The sequence below is a fragment of the Labeo rohita genome, unplaced genomic scaffold, assembly GCF_022985175.1.
Source record: "Labeo rohita strain BAU-BD-2019 unplaced genomic scaffold, IGBB_LRoh.1.0 scaffold_75, whole genome shotgun sequence".
NCBI classification, from domain to species: domain Eukaryota; kingdom Metazoa; phylum Chordata; class Actinopteri; order Cypriniformes; family Cyprinidae; genus Labeo; species Labeo rohita.
This window is the reverse complement of record NW_026129689.1, coordinates 234987-253502: the sequence shown is the minus strand read 5'-3', so window position 1 is coordinate 253502 and position 18516 is coordinate 234987. Positions and strand designations below refer to the sequence as shown.

The 18516-nt window shown below is 26.1% G+C and overlaps 2 protein-coding genes across 3 annotated transcripts in view; one reads left to right on the top strand and one right to left on the bottom strand.

Annotated features, from left to right (window-relative positions):
* Nucleotides 1–1900: 1900 nt before the first annotated feature.
* Nucleotides 1901–4746, bottom strand: LOC127161840 (uncharacterized protein C9orf152). Its single transcript, XM_051104595.1, has 2 exons — nt 4479–4746; nt 1901–2899 (listed from the first exon to the last, which is right to left on the bottom strand). Exons 1-2 carry the CDS (start codon nt 4657–4659, stop codon nt 2433–2435), a joined length of 648 nt encoding a protein of 215 aa, XP_050960552.1. The 5' UTR covers nt 4660–4746; the 3' UTR covers nt 1901–2432.
* A 2537-nt stretch (nt 4747–7283) lies between these two features.
* Nucleotides 7284–18516, top strand: part of xylb (xylulokinase homolog (H. influenzae)) — a 36866-nt gene continuing 25633 nt past the window's right edge. The window contains exons 1-11 of one of the 2 annotated variants that reach the window (XM_051104596.1): nt 7284–7401; nt 7805–7887; nt 9384–9453; nt 11573–11653; nt 12528–12614; nt 12880–13008; nt 13109–13174; nt 14506–14578; nt 14892–15010; nt 15118–15199; nt 17315–17355. In XM_051104596.1, coding sequence (XP_050960553.1) covers nt 7348–7401; nt 7805–7887; nt 9384–9453; nt 11573–11653; nt 12528–12614; nt 12880–13008; nt 13109–13174; nt 14506–14578; nt 14892–15010; nt 15118–15199; nt 17315–17355 — 885 coding nt within the window. In that variant the 5' untranslated portion in view covers nt 7284–7347. The remainder of the gene's footprint in view (nt 7402–7804; nt 7888–9383; nt 9454–11572; nt 11654–12527; nt 12615–12879; nt 13009–13108; nt 13175–14505; nt 14579–14891; nt 15011–15117; nt 15200–17314; nt 17356–18516) is intronic. The other variant, XM_051104597.1, reaches the window with a different exon arrangement.

Genomic DNA, 18516 nt, shown 5'->3' with positions numbered 1-18516 from the left:
AATTTAATTTAATTTAATTTAATTTAATTTAATTTAATTTAATTTAATTATTGAGTTTTTGATTAATGAATGGTTGATGCATATATTATTCCAATGAAAATAAACTATTTTATTTTCATTAATGTTATTTTATTTTTTGTTTTTTGGTCTGGTGCATGCCACATTCATTTTAATTTAATTTAATTTAATTTAATTTAATTTAATTTAATTTAATTTAATTTAGTTTAGTTTAATTTAATTTAATTTAATTTAATTTAATTTAATTTAATTTAATTTAATTTAATTTAATTTAATTTAATTATTGAGTTTTTAATGAATGGTTGATGCATGTATTATTCCAATGAAAATAAACTATTTTATATATTTATTTTATTTTATTTTTTTGGTTTGGTCCATGCCACATTAATTTAATTAATAAATTTATTTATTTATTGAGATTTTGATTAATGAACGGTTGTTATGTAAACTCTGGCATTTATGGTGTAAGATTTATTTCGAAACTATTTTATTTCGAAACTAAACATTTTTTTTTTTTTTATTTCAGGTTTAGTTTTAGTTAATTTAGTATATTAAACTAATTGAAAAATTCTTTGACAAGAATTTTTAGACAATTCTAAAACAAGATATTCTTTCAGTCAAATATATTCTTTCAAACATATATATATAAAATGTTTTTAATTTTAGTTTGAATGAACTTTAATAAGCCTAAATCAAGATCCATGCCACATTTATTTATTTATTTATTTATTTATTGAGATTTTGAGTAATGAATGGTTGTTATGTTCACTCTGGCATTTATGGTTTATTTTGAAATGGCATTAAATTAAACAAGACATTTTGAAGTAGAAACACTGAAACAGTATTTTCTTATAAAACATAGTCCAATAATCATTCTTTTATTTACAGCTGCATACATCAAAGATTGATTGGACAATTAGTGATTGTGCAAACTATGCAAACAAGCAATTATTTATATGATGCAAATGCAACCGCTGTCTCTAGTTTCATTAACTGTCTCCTGTATTGTCATGTTTGATGTGTTAAATCAATGCATATCAGTTTATAACAATATACTGTACATATGTGATTTGAAGTGCAAACATGAGCTTTTGCTTCCATTCAGCATGAAAAAATAACCAACACCATCAATAATCAAACACAAGCGCTTATCTGTCCACGTCACGCTAGAAAGCAGCAAGTAAAAACATTCTTTTTGTTTTCAGCTCGTTTTTGTCACTACAGAATACTGGAGTACATTCTTTAAATGCTCTCATAACATTATTAATGTTTAATAAACTGTATTTTTGTTATAATAACTGATTGAAAGAAAACATTCCACAACTTCCTTATGATTTGTACTTTATCATAATGTTGAGAAAACATTCTTAAAGTTGTTAATATTTTAGAAACATTTCAAAACAAAGTTACCACAACGTATTACAACCTACATTAGCATGAAAAAATACACTACCGTTCAGAAGTTTGGGGTCAGTAAGACTTGTAATAGTCTTTAAAGAAGTCTCTTATGCTCATCAAGGCTGCATTTATTTGGTTAAAAATATAGAAAAAAACAGTAATATTGCAAAATGTTTTTACAATATAAAATAATGTTTTTTATTTTAACATACTTTAAAATAGAATTTATTCCTGTGATGAAAAGCTGAATTTTTATCAGCTGTTACTCCAGTCTTAAGTGTCACATGATCCTTCAGAAATCATTCTAATATGTGGATTTATTATTAGAATGATCAATGTTGGATAATATCAACAGTTGTGCTGCCAAATATTTTTTGGAACCTGTAATTTTTTTTTTTTTTTTTTTTTTTGGATTTTTCCAAAAAAAAAAAAAAAAAAAAAAATTACAGGTTCCAAAAAATATTTGGCAGCACAACTGTTGATATTATCCAACATTGAATAACAAGTTTAAAAAGTACAGTGTTTATTCAAAATATAAATATTTTATAACGATGTAAATTATTTATTATTAACTTTTAATAAACTTTTAATAATTAACTTAATACATCCTTGTTGAATAAAAGTATTAATTTCTTAAAAAGAAAAAAAAAAAAAGAAACAATAAAAACCCCAAACTTTTGAACAGTAGTGTATAATCTAAGAATGTTTTCCTAACATTATGAAAATGTTACTTCTGAATGTTTAAAATATCCATTTTTAGAACGTTTGGTTATGTGAACATTAAGCGAACGTTACATTGTATCATTTTTCAGACACTATGAGAATGTTTCTTTGAAAGTAGCAACATTTTAAAAATGTTACATGAACGTCAAACTAAAATGTTACTTAAAATGTTATAAATGATATTTTCAGGACATTATTAAACACCAGATAACTTGTTCTATTATTGTAACTGTTCATAACCTTGGGAGAACATTGAGAGAACGTTTCCTGGTTGTTTCAGTCATATTTTCTCATTAAAGTGAGGCGTAGAGGCCCAGTCTCCTGGCCGTCTCTGATTTCCTCAAGCTTTTCCTCTGAGGAAATGGGTAATAATATTTCAAGCTGGCAGGTGTGGAGCGATAACTCCCGAAGCTCAGCTGACGGGACAAAACCGCCGGCGCTGAGAACTTCCTAGAGTCCAGGCCGCCGTGGTTCTTGTTCTCCAGATGATGTTCTTCAGGGTTGGAGTCCTCCGAGAGCCGCTCTGACTCTGAGCTGCTGCTGGAGGTTTCTGTAGACGTGTCGCTGTTATTTTCTTGTTCAGTTTGATCAGTGGTGTGTTTCATACGGTACATGTCCAGATGTGAACGCCACAGACCGCTGTCAGAATCCAAAACAAACTCAAACTGGGTTTCTGATGCTGTTGAAGGAGAGCGATTGATCTGACGCACGGGAACCAGGTCCACTAGATTTTTGCCACTTATTTCTTCATTATTTTGTGCTGTAGATGAACACAAGGTTATTAAACACAACATCACTTGATTCAATGCATTTGTTAAAGTTTCCTGCTTACAAAAGAGACTGGGGCTTGTTGTCACAGAGTTAGTATCTCAGTTATGATAAATAATGTCCAATAAATAACAATAAAACTACTGACAAACATTAAAAGCTACTCAGCTATTGCATATAATGAAGAGTATTTAGAGTATTTTACATAAATAGCAAGGCAAGGCAAGTTGTCACATGTTGCTGTTAATATTTGTTTTGTTTTATGAATTTAGTCCTGGTAACTGTAAAACTCACTATTTTTTTTTATGGTTATTTTTTGCATAATTTAAATACTTTTAATTTTATTAGTTATTTTTATTTTATTAAGTATTTAAGTATTTTTGTTAGAAATGTAATTCACATTTTAGTATTTATTTTTACTATATATTATTAAACTTTTTAAAATAATGATTATTATTTAATTTTTTTTTATTTCAGGTTTAGTTTTAGTTAATTTTGTATATGTTGTTAAACTAAAATCAAGATGTAAACTTTTTTTCTATGCAAAAATTGACTTAAATAACCCATCTTAAAAAATATTCAGTTCATGAGTAAAATGTGACAACTTGCTCCAGACAACTTTAAGAAAAAATAAACATAAAAATAAATAAATAAATAAAAATCTGCATTTAACAAGAAGTGCAGTTGATTTAGCTGCAATAAATATCTAAAATATTTATGCAATAATTTTAGTATTTTTGTTTAGTTTTTAAATATTTACATATTATTAAACTTTTTTTTTAATAATTATTATTATTGAATTGGTTTAGTTTTAGTTTATTTTTAGGTTTTTAGTTAGATTTTAGTTAAAGAATTTGCTGCATTTAACAAGAAGTACAACTGATTTAGATACAATAAATATCAAAAATATTTATGCAATCATTTTTTTATATTTTTCATTTTTAAAAATCATTATATATTATTAAACATTTTTAAAAAAATTATCATTTAAATTAAAAATATGAATTTTTATTTCATGTTTAGTTTTATTTAACTTTATGAAAAAAAAAAAAACTGTTTAACAAGAAGTGCAACTGATTTATATGCAATAAATATAAAAATATTAATGCAATAATTCATGAGCTGTTAGTGTTTTTGGAATATATATGCATTGAAATATATGCACTATAATCATTCATTCTTAATTAGTATGAGAATGTTTACATTATAAAAACATTATTTCTGAATGTTTTCTGAGCATTTTAAATTTTCTAAATTATTATTATTATTATTTTTTTAAATATGAATGTTAGAGAAAATGTTAGATAAAGTGAACATTCCATTTTATCATTTTGCAAACATAGGAATGTTTTGAATGTTCTCTGATCTTTCTGAAACTAGAATCAATGTTTGAAAAAGTCAGATTGAAAATCCAGCTGAAAAGTTTCAGAAAAACACTCCATGATCTGTCACTGGACATTTGTTTGTTCAGAACTTTGGGAGAACATTCCGAGCACGTTTCCTGTTTGCTGGGACTTTTAATGAATTCAAAAGCCTGAGCTGCACCTTCAAACCCAAACAGCATTTCTTACCTTTCTTGAAGCAGATGACATGAGTTTGTCGTCTCTGTTTCTCTCTGATGGTGTTGTATTGCTCTTTTAAGAGCTCGATGTCCATCCTGACGCTGCTCTGATCCTCCTCTTCTGTGGGAAACATCCTGCTCTCTTCCCACACCTCTGCACACGTCAGATACGGGCAACAGTACGACCACATCTAGATAACATCCAGCGAAATGTGCTTTTATTGCAGTATAATCATTAATGCAGCTTGATTTGTCCATCTGAACACTCTCGTCTCGTGTGTGTGTGTGTGCTTTATGGGCAATGCCAACAAAAGCTGCACCAAAATGCAAACATAAGAGGGCAATTCAAGGTTGTTCTACAGTTTGCAAAGACAAAGGCAAGAAGAAACAGTCATGCAATATTCACATATTAATATTAATATGTTGTGCAAAATCAAAATAACTATGTGAAAGAAAAAAATAGGATAAAAGAAGGGTATCAGAAAAATAAAATATTAATTCAGTTAAACATTCATCATGTAATTCTTCAGAATGTTTGCACAGTATTGTTGATGCAGCGGGTGAGGTGATCATATTATCTTTTAGCTTAAGTGTATTATCACAGTTTGTTCGGGTGGATTGCTCCCAACATTAATAGAATACAATATACAATGCAATTTTGTAATATGTTAATAGCAGCAATTAACTGAGACATTAATATTAATTGCATAAATAAAATCTTGGTTTGTTTAAAAATGTATTAAATTCTTATTTACCTGAAATGTGTCATTTAAACTAAAATGCATTTACAGACACAATAGATCCAATAGATGCAATTTCTGGCTGATGAATTATTTTAGAGCAAAAACAATCATTATACACAATATTTTTTATATTTAAAAATATATAAAAAATGGCACAATATATATTTTATTGATACAGGTATTTAAATATATTTGTATAAATGTCTTTTTTATATTATTACAATTTTTATTATTTTAATTTTAATTATTTGTAATTTCTGGCTGATAAATTATTTTAGAGCAAAAAAAAAATCATTATACAAAATATTTTTTATATTTAAAAATATATAAAAAATGGCACAATATATATTTTATTGATACAGGTATAAATTATTTTAGAGCAAAAAAAATCATATTATTATACTACTATATTATATTATATTATATTATATTATATTATATGTTATATTTGTACAAGCTTCCCACACCTGTTGGTCAGGGAATATCTATGATTTTTTAGATAAGGAGCAATTTCTGGCTGATAAATCATTTATTTTATTTATTTATTTATTTTTTTGTAATATTTTAAAATATAAAGAAAAAAAATTGCCAAAATATATTTCACTAGCACAGATGTTTAAATGTATTTGTATAAAAAAATTATTTGATATATTATAATTATTTTGTACAGACTTCCCACACCTTTTGGTCGTGGAATTTGTATGATTTTTGGATAAGGAGCAATTTCTGGCTGATTAACTATTTTAAATATATTTGTATAAATGTCTTTTTTATATTATTAAAATTTTTATTATTTTAATTTTAATTATTTGCAATTTCTGGCTGATGAATTATTTTAGAGCAAAAAAAATCATAATACACAATATTTTTTATATTTAAAAATATATTTAAAAATGGCACAATATATATTTTATTGATACAGGTATTTAAATATATTTGTATAAATGTTTTTTTATATTACTAAATTTTTTATTATTTTAATTTTAATTATTTGCAATTTCTGTCTGATAATTTTTTAGAGCAAAATAGTATACTCATTATACTATATATTTTTTTATATTTAAATATATATAAAAATGGCCAAATGTTTTTCACAGATACAGATATTTAAATATATTTGTATAAATAAAATTGATTTTTTACATAATTAAAATTTATAGTATTTTAATTTTAAATAATTTGCAATTTCTGGCAGATAAATTATTTTAGAGCAAAAAAAGTATATTCATTATACACTTTTTTATATTTAAAAATATAAAAAATAGCAAAATATATTTCACTGTTAAAGATATTTAAATACATTTATTTTTATATTACTAAAATTTATGTTATTTCTAGCTAATAAATTATTTTAGAGCAAAAAAAAAATTTTCATTATGCATTTCTATTTTAATTTTTTGTTTAATTTTTTAAAAATGGCTAAATATATTTCACTAATACAGATGTTTAAATATATTTATATAAATAAAATGGATCTAATATATTTTGTTATTTTGTTCCCACATCTTTTGGTCAAGGAATTCCCATGATTTTTGGACATGGAGCAATTTCTGCCAATACTATACTATTGCATTAAAACAAAAATAGCTCAAATTGTTTGGCTGCTTTATTTTACACATGCACTTTAAACGATTTTTGTTGATCTTTTCTTTCTCCTGTTTCTCTTTGTCACTCCCAGTGCAATTTCCATGAATTGTTTTAGACATCCATCAGCTTCCTGTTTCTACAATGTGCTTCAGACAGTTTAAAAATGCATATTTTTAAAAACAGGCAATAATTAAACAGCTAGCACGACGGGGTCACAGAATAAAGTTCACAAGTTCAGTGAAACATGTTTTTTAGGAGGTGCACAGTCCCTTTAAGTCTACTGTACGAAGGTCTCTGTTTACATCACGTGTTTACTGGTTCATGAATATTAATAATGCTACATGACATCGCGGATGGGATTGGCTGAGGGTGGTGAGTGGGCGGGAGTTAGCAGGTGAATGAACCAATCCTGCTCTGGTGAAGGTTGGGCTTAAGAATGTTAATTAGGTCACATGACCGACGCTCCAGGAAGTTTTTGCGTCCTCATGAATATTTATAAGGTGAATCTTTGCTACAGTTGCGTTTGATGGCGGGATGTTTGTGATCTGAATGGCTGAAGGAGCAGATTCTTGTTTTCTGGGGTTCGATTTCAGCACGCAACAGGTACAATAATACCCATATCAGTGAGGGATATTGTTCTGGAGAAATGTTATGATAATGTACGGTTGTAGAAAGTAATATAGTGGAGTGAGATAGTAATATATGCTGTTTCTGATTGATTGTTTAGCTTGATATTAACGCGTTTCTGTCATTTTTTTTCAAAAATGTCTAGTGTTTTTCTCATAGATTTACATAAAAGTGTCACAAATCGCCTTCAAAGTTAGTTTTAGTTCTTTCTTTGATGTTTTTATTGTTCTTTGGTTTTCTCTAATCTTGCATATTTGTATAATTGCATGAAATGTGACCCTGAATGCAATGTTTGGTCAAATGCAGACTGTAAATATAAGTTAAACTGGTACAGACAGTTTTTAACACACTATAATGTTTCTGATTTGTGTTTTTGAAGCTGAAAGTTGTTGCTGTTGATGGAAATCTTGAGGTGATTCACCAGAGCAGTGTCCAGTTTGACAGAGAGCTGCCCGAGTTCAGGTACAACACCACTCTTATATTATATTATATTATATTATATTATATTATATTATATATATATTTGTACAAGCTTCCCACACCTTTTGGTCACAGAATTTCTATGATTTTTAGATAAGGAGCAATTTCTGGCTGATAAATTATTAATTTTATTTTTTTTTTTTGTAATAATTTAAAATATAAAGAAAAAAAATTGCCAAAATATATTTCATTAGCACAGATGTTTAAATGTATTTGTACAAAAAAAAAAATATTTGATATATTATAATTATTTTGTACAGGGTTCCCACACCTTTTGGTCATTTGGTCAAATGCAAAATATATTTCACTAATACAAATATTTATTATTTAAATATATTTTCACTATATTTCACTATATTAAAGAAAAAAAAAAAAACGTTGAAAAAAAAGTGAACTATATTTTGGCAATCATAGAAATTCCCTGACCAAAAGGTGTGGGAAACCCATATAAAATAATTATAATATATCAAATAAGTTTTATTTATACAAATATATTGAAATATCTGTTTAATGAAATATATTTTGAGATATATTTTGAAAATAATATTTTCAGATACAACAAAAATAAATAAATAAATATATAGTGTATTATGAATAAATTATTTTTTTTTTTTTGCTTTAAAGTAGTTAATCAGCCAGAAATTGCTCCTAATCCAAAAATCACAGAAATTCATTGACCAAAAAGGTGTGGGAATCCTGTACAAAATAATTATAATAAATCAAATAAATCTGTATATATATATATATATATATATATGTGTGTGTGTATGTATGTGTGTGTGTGTGTGTTTATATTTAAATAAAAAAAAAAAAAAATTTATCAGCCAGAAATTGCTCCAAAATATAAATTGCCAAAATATAGTTCACTAGCACAGATGTTTAAATGTATTTGTATAATATATATATATTATTTTGTACAAGTTTATTCATAATACACTATTTATTTATTTATTTATTTATTTTTGTAGTATCTAAAAATTTTAATTATTTTGTATAGGATTCCCACACTTTTTTGGTCAGTGAAGTTCTGTGATTTTTGGATTAGGAGCATTTTCTGGCTGATTCATTTTTTTGAAGCCAGAAAAAAAAAAATGATACACTATATTGTATATAGTATGTTTTTTTTTTTTTTTTAATATATGTGACAAATATATATTTCTCTAATACATATATTTAAATATATTTGATAAATAAAATGTATTTGATACTATATTTGTATTGTATGGGCTTGTCACCCCATGATTTGATTAATTTTCCCATGAATAATAATTAATGACATATGAGGAGCAATTTCTAGCTAATAAAGCATTTTAAAGCTGAGCATAACTAGATTAATGTATTTATTTACTGATTGACTTTGTAAAGATGGTAAGATTTCAATTTGTTTTCCAGACCTGGAATTCACACTTCTAATCTGTAATATTATTATTTGATATGACAATTGGGAATCCTTTTTGTCTCGTTGTTTTTTTGGGCAGGACTCATGGAGGAGTTCATATCCACGATGACAAACTGACCGTGACGTCTCCAGCGCTCATGTGGGTGAAGGTAAAGCGGCGTTCATCTGATCAATTCTCATAATTCACCACACCTGAAAAACAGGACATTGAATATACAGGGTATCCGCGGATCCTTAAAAAGTCTTAAAAAGTCTTAAATTCCATAATTTAAAAATAAGGCCTTAATTAGCATTAAAATGTCTTAAATTCGCGTTTCAAAGGTCTTAAAAATGAAATCTAACCGACCCTGTAAAGAAGATTTTATTTATTCAATTTGAAATCTTTTCGTCTGTTAGTCACATATCACAAAATGGGCGGAACCAATTAAAATACGCGTTCGCGGGGAGTTCGCTTGACACAGGCTTTACGCTGTAATGCTGCGTGAACCATGGTAAAGTTTGAGCTTTAGGCTTGTTTAGCCATGGGGAAATGTATGCATGTTCGATTTTGGGGGCAGGATCGCGTCCAGTCAAGATACCTAGGGTCACAATTAGGGATGTTCATTTCGGTTATTTTTCCTAACCGACAGCCGACGCTTGTTAACCGATTATTAACCGTTAACTGACAAGATTTTTTAAAATTAGAATTAAATTATTTCAGAAAGGATAAGTGTCTGTGACTCGTTAAAATACCAACATTTATTTTTCGGGATTAATTTGACATGCGCAAAAAGCAGCAAACAACAGAACATGAGTATTCACATGTCGCATCACCTGCAGCGCTTCTGCGAATGGAAAAAAACCCTCATAAAGCCATGCTATATATATATATATATATATATATATATATATATATATATATATATAATGAATGAATAGGCATATAAGATTAATATTTTTACTTAATAAAACAAACGAACAAAAAAAGTGCAACAACCTGGTATGCTTTTGGTTCATTTTTGTGCTGCGCGAAAGGAAGACGGCTGAAAGCGGCATATCCTGTTTTTCTTTATTTTACAAACAGCAAACGTTTACAGTTTCGATTATCTGTAAAGAGTCGTTTCCCCTGTTAGAAGGAAAAAATCAAGTCATTGCGCCGGCGCCGCACGCGCACACACAATCAGCCAAACATATGGACAAAAAAAAATCACACTGCTTAATCGTTATCAACGTACTGCCGTGATATTATGCCATTCATTTTTTTATGTGGATATTGTAATGCAAGTACAAAATCAGGTTTACATAATAAATAATATTTTAGCATTCAAATGCATCTTGAATAAGGAGACATTTGGAGTTGTGTCGTGTGAGAGACCCAATGTTAGTTTCAGTTTCGCTTTAGCCTAAATGGTTTCGTTTTGGCTTGTCCGCTAGCTTCTTATATTTTTCATTCTTGTTCTTTTCTAAATACTGTTAAATTGAAAGGATTTTTTGTGGAGTGAGGGGAACTAAAATAGTCTAGCCTATGTTTATAGTGTATTGTAAATATTTCGCGTCAACAACAGGTCTTTCTGAATGTAATAATAAAATGCGACTTAACGTTATAGGCCTACGCGATTTATCTTTTTTCTCTTAAAAATGCCATTTCATTTTATTTTAACCATCCAGAAAATGTTTTAAAATATTTTGATAACTGAAAAAAGACCTTTTAAACCGTTTAACTGATTGTATTAATCGGTCAAATTTTTTTTGTCGGTTTACGGTTAACCGGTTAAAATGAGCATCCCTATGGGACATGGAACAGCTCAGGATTTGCTTCACCATTTCAAAGTAGGAGACCGAGTTGGAGGCAAAGGGCAAAGAACTGAGATACAGTAAAAAACAAATGTTCAGGTTAATGGCATGCAGTGTACTTACTGCTGTGCAGTGTTTGTTTGAAATCTTCATAAGCCTATGGCTGTCAATATTCTTCCTAATGATTAGTCGGTGCAAAGACTATGTTTTGCAATTTTGTTTCACGCTTTCTGTAAATCAATAAAGAGTTTAAGGTAATTGGTTGTGTTGTGTGGTGTTTGCAAATTTGTTACTACAAAATTGGTCTTAAATTTCATTCTGTACGGTATTAAAAAAGGTCTTAAAAAGTCTTAAATCTAACTCGTAGAAACCTGCAGATACCCTGATATATGTGTGTATATATATATATATATATATATATATATATATATTAATCAGACACTCTTTGTTTGTTAATTGGATGTAACAAAATGAGCTTTAACTGTCTGACTGCAGGCGCTGGATGTTCTCCTGGAGAAAATGAGAAACACTGGTTTTGATTTCTCTCGGGTCAAAGCAATCTCAGGCAGTGGACAGGTGACTTTCAGCATTTATTTATTATTATGTATAAAGATATGCTGTTTACTATATACTGCCTGAAATAATTTGTAAATTTATGTTTACTTCTTTAAATTGCCTTGTGTATTTTCAGTTTGTTTTTTTTTTTAATTTCTCAAAATATAAAAAATGGCTAAAATAAATGTTGTTATTATAGATATTTATTAAAATACATTTATAAAAAATATTTAAGTTGACTTCTTTAAATTGCCTAATTTATTTTCAGTTTTTTTTTTCTCAAAATATAAAAAAATGGCCAAAATAAAGTTTATTGTTAAAGATGTATATTAAAATACATTTATAAAAACATGTAAGTTTACTTATTTAAAGTTTGGTATTTTTTTATTTATCAAAATATTAAAAAATGGGCAAAATATATTTTGTTATTATAGATATTTATTAGCACACATTTATAAAAACTTTTAAGTTTACTTCTTTAAATTGGCTCATTTATATTCAGGTATTTATTTATTTTTTATTTTTCAAAATATGGCCTTTTTTTTTAATTAAAGATATATATTAAAATTTATAAAAGCATGTAAATTTATTTATTCAAATTGCCTAATTTATTTTCAGTTTAAAAAAAAAAACTCAAAATATTAAAAAATGAACAAAATATATTTATATATTGTATAAAAATATTTAAAAAATGGCCATTTTTTTTTAGATATATAAATTAAAATGCATTTATAAATAATTTAAGTTTTCTTTTTTTAAATACAACATATATTTACAATGTAAATATATTTGTGTTGTCCAAAATATATTTTTAAAAATACATTTTGCATTAACAAAAAAAAAAAAAAAAATGCTTAGACTTCTGTAAATGTCATTAATTTAATTCTTGTTTTAGCAACATGGCAGCGTCTACTGGAGGACGGGCGCGAGACAAACCCTGAATCATCTGGATCCACAGAAACATTTACACCATCTGTTACAGGTGACAACAACATCAGCAGATTCTTCTGTCGTTCCTAACGCCGCTCACACTGTTTGCTGAGGGTCTAATGTCCAGCATTAATGGTTAATACTTCACCTGATGTATGACAGAAGCAGATTTGTTGCATATCTGCTTGTACAGGGCGGCAGAAAACATGTATAAAATACTCTCAAAACATAATGTTATGCATTTTATAGCTGTATCACCTACATAATTCTTCTATATGTTGATATTTATTTGTATACTGGGTGGATTGTGTGTGTAGGAGTGTTTTGCGGTGCAGGACAGTCCGGTTTGGATGGACTCGAGTACGTCAGATCAGTGTCAGTACCTGGAGGAGGCAGCAGGAGGCGCTCAGCGTCTCGCCGACATCACCGGCTCACGAGCGTATGAGGTGCGTTTAACCCCAACGTGTCCTAAAACATCTAAAAATCAGTGAATAATTACATTCATCTAAGTTCAGTCTCTTAATGTTATGTGTATTTGTTCAACAGCGCTTCACTGGAAACCAGATTTCTAAGATTTGTCGCTCAAAGCCGAATGAATTCACTGAGACGGAGGTAAAACTCAGTGTTTATAGAAATGTCTGCTCAATAAAATTCTCTCTAGATCATCTAAAAGCTGTTTAAAAGTTTTTTCCATTCCAAATTCACATTTTAGTAGGAAATAAATCAACATAAGGCACAAACTTTTTCATCAAACCACTTAATAGGGTTTAACTTAATGAAAATTGTAATATATAAATATTTTTATATATAATTACTAAATACTGTTTAATAAAATGGTAATTATATTAAAATATAAATTATAATTTATAATAATGTATAGATTTTCTATAAATGTATATTTTATTTCATATTTAATATAAAATATAAATTTAATTAATATAATTTTAATTAATATATTTTAATTAAATATAAATTTAATTTATATAGAATTGTTATTAAAATAAAAAAGTTACTATAGATTAAAAAAATTAAAAAATTTAAATAAATGTTATATTTAAAAATTATTGTTTTTTATTATTTAATTAAATAATATAATGATATAAAATTATAAATAATATTTTTTTCAAAAAATAAAATAAAATAATTGATTAAAATAGATTTTAAAGCTGATTAAAAATATATATATATAAAATCTGTGTAATTTATATAAATTAAAACATTTAAAATAATAAATAACTAGATTTTAAAACTGATGAAAAAAAAATTATATAAGCTAAAAAATTTACATTTTTATAACATATTTTATATAAAATATTTTTTTTATTAAAATTAAATAATATAAATATATAATTAATATAATAATTAATATAATTAATATAATAATATTATATACAATATAATATAATTAAAACATTCAAATGAATTAATCAATGCTAATAAACTTTGCTTGTCAAACCATTTCATGAGGTTTTGAAGTCTGAATAAAATATAAATGTATATTTAAATTAATTTTTATGTATAATAAATTACTATAATATCATTAGTGTGATTTAATTTCATTAAATCAATAAATTAAATTATATAAATGTAAACTGATTTACAAAATTGATGTAAATTACAACATTTATGTTGTATTATAATTTTACAAAATATATATTTTTATTAAAATATTTTTTAAAATAAAATGTTATTTAATAATATATAAATATTAATTATAATTAATTATGTATACATATATAGTTAAACCAGCTGCCAACAGATGTTTTCAGTAATAAATAAATGTTCCAATTCCACGCATTTATTTCACTGAATTAAAGAGTGTTTAGTTTGTGTCAGACACACTGAAAACATTTCCTGCCACTAATTAAAGCTCAGCACTAATTACCCGTGTGAAAGAACATCAATATTTGCTGTAATAACATGTAATCTGGTGTGTTTTTCAGAGAATATCGCTGATCAGCAGCTTTGCTTCATCTCTGTTCCTGGGCGATTACGCCTCCATCGACTACAGCGACGGTACGTTCATTCATCACAGTCGCCTCAAATAGTCTTTTTGCCCAAATAACGATCTGGCGATTCTTTCACACGCCGTTTGTTTTACTTCCTTCCCCTCTCAGTTCTCAGATCGCATTTGCTCAGTCAAGAAATGATGCATTATAAATGACTTTCAGCAGAGTATTTTTCCACTTGAATCATCTGTGAATAAAAACACGATCGGATGGAATATTAAACTGTGAATTATTAAGAAGCTCTTTCTGTATCTGAACTCTATTGAATCTCACACAGTCTGATCTTTGTTTGATGGTTGTGCGTTTGTCTTTATCTGAAGGTTCGGGGATGAATTTGATGGATATATTTGAGAAACGGTGGTCGCAGGTTTGTTTGGACGCCACAGCGCCGCAGTTAGACAAACGACTTGGTGACCTGACGCCGTCTACAGCCGTTCTGGTAAAATAAAATGTGTTATTTTTAAATGAAATGATCGAACGTGAACATCGAATCAGTCTCAAGCTCCCGTTGAGGCCTGAAACGTGCCATTGTTTGTCTGTTTTCAGGGTTGTGTGTCTCCGTATTACAGCAAACGCTATGGGTTTCCAGACAGCTGTAAAGTTGTGGCCTTCACTGGAGACAATCCTGGTAAAGCAAAGCGTTTCTGTCACTTTCAATCTAATGCAGTAACTAGGAAAATATTATATTGAACAAACGGATGTTGCATATGTGATTTTACACAGTTTATCACTGCTGAGATCTTCTTAGAGACTGTAGATGGCAGCAAAAACACACAAATGCATCTGTCTGCTTTAGTCTTTGTGCATAGATTTTAAATATAATTAATATGAATTCAAATGCATTGTATTTTATAAATTATTTTTTTTAAGAAATGTATTTGTTTATATTAATAAGAATTATAAAATGTCTTTAAGTTTAAATCGTTAACATATGCATGTATATTTAAATTAATATAAATTACATTATTATGACATTTTAATATTGTATAAATATCTTGCAAGTTTTATTTATTTTTTGTTTAAAAAAACATTTGTAAAATATCATTTTTATGTGTATATTCAAACTAACATAAAAAAATATTATGTATTTATACAAATTAAATCAGCTTCTATTAATTACAAAATGACAAAAAAGTTCAAATCATTAACATATGCAGGTATATTTAAATTAATATAAATTACAATATTATTTAATTTAAACTTCTTTGTTGAAAAAAAAACATTTAATATAAAATTATTTGTGTACATTTAAACTAACAAACAAAAACATTATTTATAAAAATTTAATTTGCTTCTATTAATTATTATAAAATATCTTAGTTCAAGTCATTAAAATATGCATGTTTATTTAAATGTATATAAATTGTAATATTTAATATTTTATGAATAACACATTTTATATACATGTTTACATAATTAAAATTAAAACATTTAATATAAAATATCATATTTATGTGTATATTTACACTACCATGGACACAAAATTATATTTATAAAAATAATTAGCTTCTATTAATTATTATAAATGTCCAAGTTCAAGTCATTAAAATATGCATGTATATTTAAATTTATATAAATTGTAATGTTTAATATTTGAATATTTTATGAATGAGACATTTTATTTTATATATATGTTATATTATTAAAATAAAAACATTTAATATAAAATATCATTTTTGTGTATATTTACACTAACATGAACAAAAAAGTATATCTTTAAAAAATTAAATTAGCTTCTATTAATTATTATTATAAAATGTCTTTAAGTTCAAATCATTAAAATATGCATGTATATTTAAATTAATATAAATTCTAATGTTATTTCATATTTGAATATTTATGAATAAAACATTTTACTTTATATATACATGTATACATTATTAAAATAAAACAAATTCAAAATTAAATATAATATTTAATATTTATATTAATATTTATATCATATATGCTATTTAAGTTAGATAATAATTTGAATATTTTATGAATAAAACACAAAAACAAAAATAAAATAAAATCGTATTTATGTGTGTATTTAAACTAAACATAACAATTTTTTATATATTTGTAAAAAAAAATTGCTTTAATAATTACTGTAAACTGTCTTTATTATATATGTTATATAAAATACATTTATAAAAATAAAAACCAAGCATATGTGTCTATGTTTAAATAAGTACAAATTATAATATATATGACAGAAATAGTTAATATAATATTTATTTTATATGATACATTTCATTAAAAATATTTGTTAATTCTTATTATAAAGTGCAGTTATTTTTATTAAAGACTTTTATTTTTAATATATATATGTAATTATAATAAATTATAACCATAAGCAGACAATATTTAAATTAATGTAAATAATAGTATAATCATACTCAGAACCCATCATATTAGTGATACATTAAGTGGAAAAATGGCCGTGATGCATTTCAGTTGAAGTTAGCTGTTCGTTTGACAGCGTATGTTTGCATTTTACTAGAAAGTGCTGAAATGGATTTTCCTGATGTATTGAAATTAGAATTCAGAGATCAATTTTCTCAGCCGTTGAAGCTTTCGTTAGCGTGGCGTTTCAGGTGATTTATTGAACGTTTTTTTCCTGCAAGGCCACCGGGATCACCATTGACCGTCTGCTATTAAACCTACAGCGAGTCGCAGATGGAAAATTGTAAAAGCCGTCAGTCGTGTAACTCTGTGTTGCTAAGACTGTAGTGAAGTTTTGTCTGATTTGTGGTTTCAGGATCTCTGGCTGGAATGAGGCTTCAGGAAGGAGATCTAGCGGTGAGTGGCTTCACTAATGAACAGAGAAAAATGCAAGAACACGTTCAGTTGATCAAAAGTGCCGGTAAAGACATTTAGAATGTTCCAAAAGATTTCTGTTTCAAATAAATGCTGTTCTTTTGAACTTTCTAAGCATCTGTGAATCCTGAGAAATAACATGTATGACAGTTTCCACAAAAATATTGAGCAGCAACTGTTTTCAACATTGATAATAATCAGAAATGTTTGTTGGCAGAAACAACAACAGTTTAAATCAGTATTATAATATAAATAAAATAAATAAATAAATATATTTAAAAAAAAATTTATATGATATATATATATATATATATATACACAAATAGTTTACTAACATAAAATAATAAATATATATTTTTTTAACGTTTATCATTTCTGTTTAACTTGAATACCACAATACCTAAAACGAAATCAAAATGTAATTTACAAAAACAAAAACAAAAAACATGTTATTGTCTTCTGTAAGTTAGGGAAAATGTATGGTTTTATTTTTAGATTTTTTTTTTTTTAAACTGAAATGCAATTAAATTAAATAGAATTTTTTTTGAGAGGGAAAAAACAACAACAGTTTAAATCGGTATTATAATATAAATAAATAAACAAATAAATAAATAAATAAATAAAAACGATTATTTATATATATATATATATATATATATACACACACACACACATACTTTAACTGACGTAAAAGAATAAATATATATTTAACATTTCTTATTTTTATGTAGTTTAATTTGAATACCACAATACCTAAAACTTAAATTAAAATGTACTTAAAAAAAAAAATGTTGTTGTCTTCTGTAAGTTAGAGAAAAATGTATGATATTCATTTTTAGAATGTATTTTATTTTTTTTTTTAACAGAAATGCAATTAAACTAAGCTTTTTTTTTTTTTTTTTTTTTTTTTTTAAATCAGAAAAAACAACAACCGTTTAAATCAGTATTTTAATATAAATAAATATATAATATGTGTGTATATATATATATATATATATATATGTATGTGTGTGTGTGTGTGTGTAAGTGTGTGTGTTTGGTTGGGTATATATATATATATTATTATTATTATTATTATTATTATTATTATTATTATTTTATTTTTTTTTTAAACAACAAAAACTGATTAAAATGACAAAAACA

What these genes read in the sequence shown, in the direction of transcription:
- LOC127161840 (XM_051104595.1), bottom strand. Translation starts at nt 4,659, where the DNA reads ATGTGGTCGTACTGTTGCCCGTATCTGACGTGTGCAGAGGTGTGGGAA. An exon ending in TGTCATCTGCTTCAAGAAAG is followed by an intron (nt 2,900 to 4,478) that starts GTAAGAAATGCT and finishes GTTCATCTACAG; the next exon opens with CACAAAATAATGAAGAAATA.